Raw genomic sequence first — 13,116 nt, 5'->3', positions numbered from 1 at the left:
GCTTGGGTCTGCCTTTAGTCCGTGTATTTCTTGCTGTTCTGCGTTTTGTATCTGTATATCTTTGTGTGTGTGTGTGTGTGTATGTATGGGTGTGTAAAGAAATTATGTAGAACGAGTAAAGGATAAAAACAACCCAAAAACAAAAGGCAAAAGGCGATCGAGGAAATGCAACAGAAATGAGAATTTATGTTTATGAAAATATTTTTGCCTCGTTTCGACGCTTATGAATATGCAAACGAGATGGAATACCTCCTACACATACATAACACCGGGATGGATATGGATGTAACTGGTGGCTGGCGAAAGCGGCGGCGGGGGGGGAATAACAAAGACAGTGTTGGACTGGTTGTAGGTGTGTGTATTTATTAGCAGGCTGTGCGGCAGCAGGAAGCTGCTAATGTGCTTGCCGCTTTGACTGTTGCCTGGCTGAGGCAATAACTGCCTAATGGGCTGTCATTTGTCTGCCGAGGACCGAGCTGCCAGAGCAAACGGCCGAGGACATTGTCGCCGCTAAACTTAACTAGCAACTCATTATGCGAAACATCCTTGAAAGCTTAGTACTTAGTACCCATTCGTCCCGGCCTAAGCCTAATGCGGACTTTTTTTTTTCCTCGATGCCATTGTTAATGATGCTTTAAAGCTTTTACCAGAAGCTTCATCAAGGACCTTTTGCTTTAGCTTTCAAAAGCTTCCCAAAAGCTGTCCTGATTATGGCTAAGACATTTATGGGATTGGTTTAGCTTTATGGCTAACTTTTTGGACAATAATTTGGGAAATTATGCGAGAAAAACTTGAATTTAGCGCACTTTCTTTTGCTTCCGTTCAGTTTCAGTTTTGGTTTCTGTTTCTGTTTCTGGCGTTTCTTGAAATACGTATTTAATAATTCAAAGTTGACTGCTATAAAATCTCAGCGGGTGTCCATATTTCAGGGCAGTAATTTCATATTGTTCGTTTGGGTTTGTTTGAACTCGAGGAAGAGGCGGGGTTGACGATAGTAGGCCTTCCAGGCAGGTGGGCCTATGGATTCCCGCTTCACTTGCTTTTCTTCTTTACTCTCTTGATTCTTCTTCACCGTCATTCTATATATATTTTGGCTTTGTTAATGTGAAGGTTTACTTAGCCTACGCCATTTCGCTTTAAGGTTATTGAGTCGGAGGCTTCCTGGGGGAAATTAACCTTCTCGACTATGGGGTGGGAGGTGAAGTGACTCCCATTTTGGCTCATGCTCGTTGCCAGTTCAACACTTTTTAACCCATTCACTTGGCGATATGGATCAAACGATTTTGTTTTGCAGATTAAACTATACACGGTCGGACCATGAACCAGCTGCCATTTTAAATTGCAGTTGCATTTGCAGTTCGAATCGGCAGAGTCTAGCCTAGAAAAGAGGCTACCACCATCACCCAGTCATCTCCACACCACAAGGGGCCGGGTGGCAATCGCGTGTCGCATGCTACAAAATGACAGCAAAATGTTGAAAATTGCTGAAAAATGCCTGGCACTTTACACTTTTTCTCTGTCTATGTGTGTGTGCTAACAAAACTTAAATTAAAACTCAAAACCAAAATCAACATTTTGGCAAAAGCTATTCAAATAGTGTTTGGGCGAGGCCATTTATTATCAGCACTTTGATTTTAAAGCCAGTCAGCAAATCACTTAAATCTCTCTTGCGCAAAAGTCGTGGCCAAAACTCTTACATTTGCGAGGCAGAGCAAATCGCATGATAAATGTTTCTGCAAAGCCTTACACTTGGTTAAATCAATGCAACCACAAACCAAAAAATGAAGAAACGTTTGGGTATATTCGTTATGTGTTTCATAATGCGACTCATAATATTAATCTAAAGGAACAACCTTGGAAATAAGCTAATCGGCAATTCCAAGCAGCTAGAAGAATTCAATTACCTTCCTCCTAAATACCAAAAAAATTGCATCAGACCTTTTATTCGTGTTGTTATTAAAAACATTTATTCAACTTTTTTTTTTACAAAAACTTAAAGCAATTTCAGAGAGCAGAAAAATCTAAAAATTGCTCTTATTTCAAATATTGTGTATGCTGTTTCAAACTTAGATAAAAGTCACCTTCAAGTAAACACATTTTCGTATGGATTGCTCAGGTGTGAACCATTAAAAATCGAGTATAAAATACGGAGATTGAATTTTTAGAGGTCTCTTCTGAATTCTCAAGGTTTGTAGTCAAAGAAAGAGTTAGATATCCAAGTTGGAATGAATAGTTGCTTAAGCTAAATTGAAATTGGTTTCGTAATGAATCCCTAAACTTTAGCGTGACGTTTTGGTTTAGAAAGGGCGTGTGTCTTGCCCTTATCTTTTACATATACGAACCTAGAAGTGTAAATAAATAATTCAATCACCTTTAGGAATCACTACAAGTTACGCATCGAGGGTAAAATGTAAGCTCATTACCTATTATCAGAAATGTGATGAAACCTTTTCTTCACTTACAGGAACTTTCTTTTGCAGACAATATGTGCGAAAGTTGAACCGTACTTTTAATATACCCATAGCTCATATTTTATTCAGAATTAAATTTAGGGTATTTGTAAATTCAATTACTTCCTTGTTTACTCTGGTTACTTCTGGTCTGGTTTTGGAGTATGTATGTATGTTGCCATTGCCTGGATTGCTTGTTTTTCTTACTGGTTTGCTTGTCTTTCGGTTTTCCATTGTATATTTAATAAAATCTTTTGCATTTCTTATGTGTTTCTAAGTGTCAGCGGGCATTTAATTTGATTTATGAGCGACAAAGTTATGCCCCAATAATATCGAGTGAAGGAAAGTTCTTTTGCCGTTTTTCTGTTTAGCTTTTGTTTTATCTGTCTTTTCGTTTTGTTTATCTATCTTGGATGTAGTATAACGATGACTAAGACCTTTTAAATATGAAGAAGAGAGAAATGTCATTGCTTGTTTTCTCCAATTTTTTTTTTTCTGTCGCTGTGCCAAAAGTTATGTGAAGGCAATCACAAGTTATGCATACATGCCTACAATTATTAACAAGGCTTGTGAGAAGAGTCATGATTTTCTAGGAAATGAGACAAAAAAAAAAGTATTTTGTCATTCGACACGTGTGTCTATAACTGACTCGACTGTTCTGTTCTCTTCCCCTTTTATCTCTCTCGAATATACTTGTTATTTGTCAAAGCCTAATACCTGATAATCAATTGCTTATAGTATATAGCTCAATAATGGATTGGTTTTTCATCAAGTCTCGTCGGCTATCAATCAAATGGATGTTGGGCTCCTTCTGCTGCTTTCGGTGTGCTTGTGTGCTAATTAGCAAATTAAAAATGTAAAGTTTTTGTTGTCATGTATTTAAAACGTTTATTTTAGCTGCAGCACGAAAAACTCATTAGTAATTAAATATTTTCCGGCGCGACTACGCCCCGTAGTTTCTTAACACTCTGTGTTAGCTTGCTTTCGACGCTGTCGCTGCCAGCACTTCCGTTTTGCTCCTTCTCATGACGCACACACACACACACACACAGACAGACACACTCATACACATACACACAGACACTCGTAGACACTGGCAACATGACGTATACGCACTTTTTACTGGCTCTACTCTTGCGTTGAGTTTTCGGATTGGGTTGGGTCTGCGACTGGTGCTGGATCTGGGTCTGTGCGTATTAAGACCGTAAACAAGTCTACAAGTATGACTATGGCTCCTACTGGGCTGCTTCTGCTTCTGCTGTAGCCCTGAGCATGATTTGTTACTGACAGCGTCTCAGGCAGCATCGCATCGCATCGTATAGCATCGCATCGCATCGCATCGACCCAGTGCCGAGTCGGGTAGAGTCGAGTCGAGGCTGAATTTGATTTATTTCACATTGTACAATTTATGAGTGAAGGTGAAGCAAAAACAAGAGCAACAACACCAACAATACTAAAAGAAAACATGGAAAACCGGACCCGTTAGCACTTGCAATTCATTGAGCCAAAAGAAGGAGAAGGAGCGAGATAGAGATAGAGAGAGATTCTCATGACCAATGGGTTATGGGTTGTATCCGGGTTGGGGTTTGTGGTAGAGTGTCAAACCCGAGCGCGTGTTTAAGATACGCAAAATTCCCAAAAGATTCCCAAATGCCTTGGGTATGTAGAAGAAGATGAAGAACACAGAGTGACAGAGAGGGAGGGCACTATGAGGAATGCTTGCCAAGTTGATACTGCTCAAATTATGATGGATGCTGCCTACTTTAGGGGGCTGTTTTGCGGTTGTAGGTATTTTCAAACATACCTTACCCCTGCATACATTCGACTACAAGCAGTTGCCACTCCTTACATCTTTTATTTCAATTACTCATCACCTCATGCAAAATTCTACCTATCTTACGAAATGTAAATAGCACAAGAAGCAGAAAGAGCCGTTTAACGTTGCCTACTTTGCGGATGAGTTTTTAAAATTGCGCAACACTTGTCACCGACAAACTTCTTCTGGAACTTTTCTTTGCAATGCATTTGCTTTTGTGACTCGGACTTTAAACTGAAACATATCAAATGAAAGTGTACACACAAATAATCCATGCATCAAGCATTTTCAATTACCCCTGCCTCCTTGGATTTACACCTCACAAACACACACACACACACACACACACACTTAGAGAGAGGAAGTGTTGCCTTTGATGTTTGTTTGGACTTCCTTGCTTCTGGGCTGTGGCCGAAGCTAAATCTTTTGCCGAAAGCTGTTTCATAACTCCTCGGATTTTATTTCAATTACCTCTGCATATTTCGGGTTCAAGCTGGGCCTTATTGTTTTTCAATTACCTTTGGCCCCTTTCCCATCCCGCCACGCCCTCACTTGGTGCGCAATTAAGCATTATAATCTGGCAACAGCCATGGGACCCAATCTACAGGACAGGCAAAGTCATCGTCGTCGTAATTGTAGACATACTCATATCGCCATCAATCATTTGCTTTTAAAATTGAATTTCACCTTAGACCCCAACTCGTGGAAATTTATCATAATTAATCTAAGATGACAGATAGATGCATACATATATGTGCCTACTAATGTATATACATGTCGCATGATTATTAGGATTAAACATTTATTTACAATTTCGTTTCGTTTTTTCATATTATATATGTTTCGCAATTTTTTCGATTCTTTCTTTGTTTGCTTAGTTACTTAAGATTTAGTTAATTTGCTAGTTATTAGTTAGATTATTGATCTATAGTTAATCGTTTTCTATATATGTATATATATGCATTGACCTAATTTGTAATTATAATTACGACGTATCAAAATACTTAATGGCTGGTAAACAAAAACACAATTTACATATTTACACACACAAAACTGATGACGACCTTCACTTCTTGTTCTTGGTCTTCCTCTTTTCTCAGGTGGCTACTATATACATTTGTGGCCTGGTAGGGGGCGGAAAGGCATCTCTGTAATCCAAATCAAATGTCAGCCAAAACCAAGAACGAAAAAAAAAAGAAACCGCCAAAATGACAAGCCACTAACTTACCCAATTCTGGTTTTTTGGTTTCTTTTTTTTTTTGCTAGCGGTTAAAGGAGGAGGAAGTAAAAACGTAACGGATGGAGAAAACAGACATCAAACATAAGTTGCCACTCGACTTAGGCCACAAGAAATGGGCGAGTCATGTGGTGTTGAGCATGGAGATTTGTTAGAACCAAAAGTAGACTGATACCCAGGAGCAAAGGCCACAATCCTGGCACCTCCAGTCTCACACCCATTTCGTGCTGCATGGCCGCATGTTGCTCGCTCTTAATGATATGCACAAAGACGCTGTCAGAGTCTGCAAAACAGATAGATATGTATGTATGTATGTAGGTAGAGTGATGATAGCAGAAAGTACTTTGACTTTTGTCTTTGTCTAGTAGTAGGGTAGTTAGTAGTAGTCACTCACTTGAATTATCCGCCGAACACGTGTAGTTGCCGGAGTCCGTGTGCAGTACACGCGATATCACCAAATTGCTGGTCTTCATCTGCTGTTCCGACACAACGCGTATGCCTCCCCGTGTCGAGTCACTGACTAATTCCGTGTCCTTGTGCCAGAGCATATGCGTATAGGGACCCGGAGCCTGAGGTGCAATGCATGTCAAATTGATGTCGCTGCCACTCTGAATGTAAAGCTCACGATTGGCCAGGATTTGCGCCTTCGATGCTGTCAAAAGATTGTCACACACAGTTTGCAATTAGGATTAATGGGCAAAGACCTTCAATGTAGCTGTTTTCTTAGTTGTTATTGTTGTTGTTTTGCGGCTAGTTTAGTTGTACGTTTTCCTTTTGTTTGAGGACCTTACTGTCGCAATTACAGTTACAATTGTTCTCTATAAATGGCAATGTTTGATCAACTAATTTGAGTTTACCCGTTTGCCCTTTGCCCGCTTGTCCGTTTGTCCGTTTGCCATTTACCAGGCCCCATTTTGAATGGGCCATCTTGAGAGTATTGCAGAATGCTATGCAATCAATTTACTCTCACAATGCTGCACTCTCTCACTCTGTGTGCATTGTAAAATACTTAGGCAACCTAGAACTATGAAAGGACCTCTTCTGCTGGCTACAGAAGGTGCAACGATGCAACCATGATTATGTGACTTCATTATAATTCAGATAGTCGAGTGTCTTTTCCTTCCACAGAGATTATGCTCAGGAATCTTTAACGACCCTTGCAAAGATGGCATATTGGTTTTGATAAGAAGTTTGACCAGAATGATGATCTGTCTGATTTATAGTCAAAGCAATGTAAGGGTATTCAAACTTCGTCGTTACCATATTCAACTCTGTTCTTTGATTATTGCTAGTTGTGTTACATTCTATTTAAAAGGATTTCTTTAGAAATTGAAATGCCATTAAAATCATTTGTGTTCTCTGACATTTTCTGCTACATTACAGTTTTCACTCATGTTGAAAATATTTAAGTTAAATATTTAGTTTTATTTTATGAGCAATTATAAAATTTCTCTCGTGTGAAATCAAATTCATAAGTTTTTTGGCTTTAAGGTATGACTTTTGAAATAATTTCTAGTTCAATTGATAAATTAAAGCAAAGTTAGATATCACAAATATTTAATGTCGATTGTATAAAATTTTCATGATTTTTATATAATGTGAATTTGAATAAATATTAAATTTGGCAAAAATGTAAACCGGAAGCAAAACGACAGATTGCCAATTCATTTGCATATGTATATATAAATATGTATGTAAATTTGAGGTCATATAGCAAATGTATGCGTGTATATGTATTTCAGTCGATTTCGGTGGAACAAACAAAATAGGGAGCCACCTTTCGCTCAATTTGGTTATGGTTAATATTTAATTATTAAAACAAGGAACAAAAACAAAAAAAAAAAAAAAACGAAGAGAGTTGTATGGAAATCAAATTTAATTATCATTTCAGTTAAGTGGCAAGGGAAATTAAGCACGCAAATATTTAAAGGGTAATTTCATTTAAATAAATAAAATTATTTGCTACCCCCATTGGTAGATGGATAGATACTTACTCACAACCATTAGCTTATAGGCCAGACTGATTTTGGGCTCTGTGGAGACCTGACATTCATAAATGCCGGCATCGCGAGGCTGCACAGACACGACTTTGAGCACCCATTCATCGGAGTTGTCAATGTGTCGGGCCAGAAACCGCTGATCATTCGTATAGGTCATAATGCCGATGGTCAGGATGTGAAGATCCCGTTGGCGTATCCAGGAAACGGCACGATCTCCCAAATGTCGCACCCGGCAGTGTAGGCGAGCTGTTGTGCCCAAGGCGGCGATTATTTCACGTTCGGTGGCGTTATCGAATTGCGGATCATAGCCTTCGTAGTTGTCAGGAATTATATTGGATAGTTCCGTGGCAGTGGCCAAAGAAGCTACATCGAAACAGGAAAGTAAACAAAAGAGGTGTCAATTGAGAGATTCTCTGTTTGTGCACACTGAAATGTTCGTTTGCCAGCAGTTCAAGAGAACTCGTAGTCGCAATAATGTATGCAGACACACAAACACACAAACACACACCACTCTAACACACATTTGCACAGTCACACACAGACACACAGAGAGAATGGCACATCTCATGGATGGAGCGAGTAGAAGGCACTTGAAAAGGGTATCAAATAACTGTATCTAAATGTCAATCTAAATGTATTCATGTGCATTTCTAACCTAATGGCAGAAGGCGCAAGAGATAGCACATCCAGACAGACAGACAGACCAACGGGTGTGAGAAAGGGGAGGGGGCGTGCAAGAAGGAGAAGGAACGGAAAGTCCATCCATTTCTACAGACAAATCAACATACATTTGATTAACGTGAATTTGTGCTTAATTTATTCTCTATTCCCTCTTTCTCTCTCACTCTCTGTCTTCGTGAGTCTCTTTTGCTTATGATCCATCATTTCTTGCTGTGGCCTTTTATTAGCCAATCTAACCAACTAACTCAATGGTAGAAACAAGTGATTTATGTGAACTCTCTATCTCATTCATATCGATGTATTTAGCCAACTAATGCGCTAATAATCCACGAGTGCCTAAGCAAATACAAATACAAAACCCAATTGGTTGACGATGCGAAGGATTTAGAGGAAGGAATAAATACACACATATTGATTTATAGGCATATATGTATGTGTGTGTGTGGTTTTAGCAAATTTAGCTATCAAATATCAAGCAATAAAATGCCGTTAAACACTTAATTGAAACTGTTGCTTAACAGCCTTTGGCCATGGCCAGAGAAGCGCTACAAATGAAATTGTTTTTTATGTTAGCCACAAAATGAAAAAAAATAAAAAATACAAAAATACTACATATATATGTACATATATGTGTACATATATATGTACATACATTTGTATGTATACTATATGTATGTACGTGCAAAATACTTTCACAAAATGCAAACACACAGAAACCACCATAAAAATTTTTTAATAAAAGTTACGTATTTGTGTATTTACATACAAAGTGCAGAGCCAGAGCCAGAGCCAGACCGAAGGACTCCAAAAACGGTGACTCAGAAGCAGCGAGAGCGACCAGAGGATTGTTGGGTGAACCACAGCTTGACTGGCCACCACTAAACCATCATGGACCCACCGCCGTTCCTTACCCAAGTGGGCCCTAAAACTCAACTGAACCAGCCAGGTGCCCATAAATAATAAATGAGTTGCGAAAAAAATAAAAATATAAATAAAATGGAAGCAACATAATAGTGCTAAACACATGATGGCATAAATAATGCCCGTAACCTGTGAGAGGAGTTTCCATCTGTGATTTAGTAGAAAATATCCACCAATTGTTTCCATTAATCTTAAATTGAATGTGTATCAATTCCTAATGGTTCATTATCGATGTTCAATTCGTTTGATTATATGATTTCATTGGTTAATTGAACAGATTGAACGCAGGATCATCAACCAAACGAAAACCAAACAAGACCAAAACCAATTTACAATCAATTAATTATTATTTGTGGTTTAAATCCTTGAAACACTTAACTCCCTCTCTCTCTCTCTCTCGCACTCTCCTTTTCTGCTTTCTCCTTACTGGCATTCTCTTTGGTGCCAAATTTAAATTATCTAATTAAAATTGTTTAAATATAATAAAATCCTTTTACATTCAACATTCATCCATCGCTTTGTTTGTTTGTTTTTTATTTTTTTTATGTATTATGTTCTTATTAAATTTATAATCCGCTCCTTGAATTGATGGTTGAGTGTACTTACCAAAATGTTGCTTGTGCCTGTTGTGCTTATCAAATGTTGTGGTTAATCCCATGATCACAAGCAGCGCCATAAAGTGTTCCAACAACATTTCATGCGCAATTTGTAACGCTCTCGAATGATAACTGCAGCAGCAATCCCAACGAACAGACGAACGTGAGCGAGGAAGCGAGCGAGCGAGCAAGTTACGACATAAAGGACAACAGAAAAGTAATTAAAATAAATGAGACAATAGACGAAAAGACAAAAAGGATGCCGAAGATGGAAATGAAGATGGCAGACAAACTGATGACGAGCGATAGCACGCCATATTGTTTCGACATTCGCGATTCGCAATTTATATTATGACCACGCTTCCTTCTCAAGAGAGGTTAGGAGTGAAGTAGGTGGTAAAGTAGGGATTAGGCTTAGGTCTTATATTCTTATCGGCAGTCCAAAAACCGCAGCACATTCATTTAAACTGATGAGAAGACCGCAATGCGGTTGAGTTTTCAATCACCATGACGCCCACAGGACACAGAGAAACGATGGGTACAAGGATGAATTTGATGAGGAAAATGCTTGGGCAATTTCTTCATTAAACACTAAGCTATCATCCAATTGAATGCCCAGGCAGTCAGTCTGCCTTTAGGGTTGTTGCTAGTGCCAAGTTGTGGTTGGGTGGTTGGGAGGTGGAGTCTATAAATGAATGAATGCTTAGATGGATAGATGGATGGGTAGGTAGGTAGGTAGGTATGTAGGTAGGTCGTTAGGTGGGAAAGCTTGTCCTCCGGCAACAATTTCGTCCTGGTCACGTTTTGATAATACACTTAATTATATTCAACAAGAGGAGAGCTCTACCTTTTTGCTGGCGACTAGAGCAATTGGCAAGTGATGCGGTTGGATTCAATGTAGCGCGAACTGCGTGCCGCCATTTCATGCGCAACGTAACGCATTCGAGCGCGTTGCGTTTTTGCCCCTTTCTAACGTTGAGGTTTTTGGTTTTTTATTCCTCTTCTCACAATTTATTATTATTATTGTCGATGCTCCTCAACTCTTCCCAATAGGTTTTTTTTTTGATTTCCTTTTAGTTTTAATTTTACGTAACTCTCAGCCCTAAATTGGCGGTAGCGGGCAACTTTGAATCATTTCAAAAAACTCTGACTTCGTTACCGAAATCCAAGTTATAACGAAGAGTCTGAAAAGAGCGAACCGAATAGATTTACTCTTGCTTTTGCTCTTTGCTGAATGAATCGCAGTCACAATCACAGTCACGGTCACGGTCACAGAGTAACACTATAATTTTCCGCACTAAACGTTGTGTGTGGCTTGAGGCGCGTTTATGAACTGAAGAAAGTTGGCCAAAACCAAACTGGGTATGCAAATGCTGTTTGAACGAGCGAGTTAGCCATAAAAGGCGCAAGCGCATCGGCAACATGTTGCAGCAACATTTATTGAAGCCAAATTAAATTGTAACAGATATGCGAGTATGAATGATTGGATGGATTGGGTCGAGATGGAGGTGAAGGCAACGGCATACACATCTTTATCTTTAAATTTCATTTCATTTCATTTCACTTTAGATGTTTTACTGATGAAATATTTAACAAGGCATTCAATGTAACAGGGAAAGCACTTTGGCAAAACGCACAACCACACACGCACACACACTCGCACACACACACTCACACTCAAAAGAAAAACACAAAAGGCGTTGGACGTAGCATATATTCATATGATTTGTGTCACGCAACAGAAAGAGCTCAACATCCAGCACCCTACACCCAGTGGGCAGGAGACAACAACAAGAGTCTTAATAAAAAGGCCAAAAACTCATGCATGACAAGGCGCGTTTTACAAGTTTTGTCAGCGTGCCTCAATTGAAAGTGGATACCAGGGGCACACACACGCACACCCACACCTACCCACACATAAATACATACATACATACATCCGCAAAAGAGACTGGCAGACAGGTCGACAGACAATCGGACAGACAATCGCGCATTGTGAGCCCATTGTTCGACAAAACGGAAACGGATATGAAGCGACCATGGTAGCTGGTGTTGCATATGTATAGCTCACACTCCCTTCCCCTCTATCCCTTGTTTTCGCTCTTCGCCTTTCTCACTACCGGTAGGAACTTTGCCACGGCGTCTGATCAATATCGATGAAGGCAACATATGGTCGATTTTAATTTTCTAACATATTTCTCCACACACAAGCATACACAAACACAGGCAAAGAGAGAGAGAGAAAGAGAGATGGAGAGAGACACGCGACAGACAAGCGCTCCAACCATTGACACGAAGTCAGACCAAGCCCTCGCCCCATTTTGAGGTCCTCCCCCAAATACAAATTCGTTTAACATATTTTCTTTAGAAATTGAATTTCAAAGTTATTATAAATATTTTTCTGATAAATGCAATTTCAGTGGAATTTTTCTTTATTTTACCTTCTACTCGGAGACAATGCTCACTGTCTTTATTATTCCCCCCCTTATAGGGCGGCAACAATTTCAAGTCCACCGAATCAAGTATAGACAAAAGCATATGGAAACCAGTCAGTTCTGCCTAGCCATCATCATCATCATTTCATAAATTTGACTTTAGTATTATTTTACACTAACAAGCCGGGGAATTCCTCAAGTTTAACAAGCGTTGACACTTGCCTCCCATTCCGTACAAGCTTACTTTTCATGTCTTTGTGTCCTGGCAACAACCAAAGTCTCATCTCAATAGCTTTTTCAAGGGGGCGTTTAAGAAAATTATGATAAGAAATTTAAAAGGAATTCGCAAAATTTCAAAACAAATATTCTGCGGAAACTTGTACCTTAAGAATACGCCTTTCGAAATGTTTAGATATAGACATCCCATCCAAATAATTCTATAACTGGTACTCAATTTTGTTTTATTTTATTCTAAAACACTTAAATGGCTTATAAGCAATAAGCCTTTCATTTCTCGTTTTTGTAGAAATCGTTTCATTATTAATGAATCTAAAAATTAGCAAGAATCTTCTTTTTCTCTCTGATAAATCATGATGAACAGATAAATTAGGTAGAAAACTTACAGTTAGCTATTTCCCAAAGAAGAATTGAAGCCATTTGGAAACTTTTCAAACTTCTTTTAACGCGTTGAAATACCTGAGCTTCACCTTCAATTATTATTGCTGTACGGCTTCGATGTTTTGCTTCCCCGATTTGGACATTGATTGCATACTGAATTGATGGAAATGCCGCTGCGAGGCCCCACGGGAAACTCATCCACATCCACAATCCCCCTTCCCGTTCTCACTTCTCAATCTACAATACACATCCACAGCGGTAGATACATGTGGCGTGAGGAGGATGGCATGGCAAATGGGAATAGCGGGGAGGGGAACATCGTGTGTAAAATTGATAACTTTGTTTGTGTAAACAGCGGCGCG

At 39.1% G+C, this 13,116-nt stretch overlaps 1 protein-coding gene across 1 annotated transcript; it reads right to left on the bottom strand.

Annotated features, from left to right (window-relative positions):
• Positions 1–5,201: 5,201 nt before the first annotated feature.
• LOC6648087 (V-set and immunoglobulin domain-containing protein 10) lies at positions 5,202–11,010 on the bottom strand. Its single transcript, XM_002069907.4, has 6 exons — positions 10,549–11,010; positions 9,712–9,833; positions 7,498–7,866; positions 5,898–6,155; positions 5,495–5,786; positions 5,202–5,414 (listed from the first exon to the last, which is right to left on the bottom strand). Exons 2-5 carry the CDS (start codon positions 9,797–9,799, stop codon positions 5,605–5,607), a joined length of 897 nt encoding a protein of 298 aa, XP_002069943.2. The 5' UTR covers positions 9,800–9,833; positions 10,549–11,010; the 3' UTR covers positions 5,202–5,414; positions 5,495–5,604.
• Between the last annotated feature and the right edge of the window lie 2,106 nt (positions 11,011–13,116).

The sequence above is a fragment of the Drosophila willistoni genome, chromosome 3R (genome assembly GCF_018902025.1).
Source record: "Drosophila willistoni isolate 14030-0811.24 chromosome 3R, UCI_dwil_1.1, whole genome shotgun sequence".
Lineage (NCBI taxonomy): Eukaryota > Metazoa > Arthropoda > Insecta > Diptera > Drosophilidae > Drosophila > Drosophila willistoni.
Note: the sequence above shows the minus strand (reverse complement) of the source record. Positions and strands in the feature narration are given on the sequence as shown.

What these genes read in the sequence shown, in the direction of transcription:
- LOC6648087 (XM_002069907.4), bottom strand. Translation starts at nt 9,799, where the DNA reads ATGTTGTTGGAACACTTTATGGCGCTGCTTGTGATCATGGGATTAACC. An exon ending in CAGGCACAAGCAACATTTTG is followed by an intron (nt 7,867 to 9,711) that starts GTAAGTACACTC and finishes GTTTCGATGTAG; the next exon opens with CTTCTTTGGCCACTGCCACG. An exon ending in CTATAAGCTAATGGTTGTGA is followed by an intron (nt 6,156 to 7,497) that starts GTAAGTATCTAT and finishes ATCTTTTGACAG; the next exon opens with CATCGAAGGCGCAAATCCTG.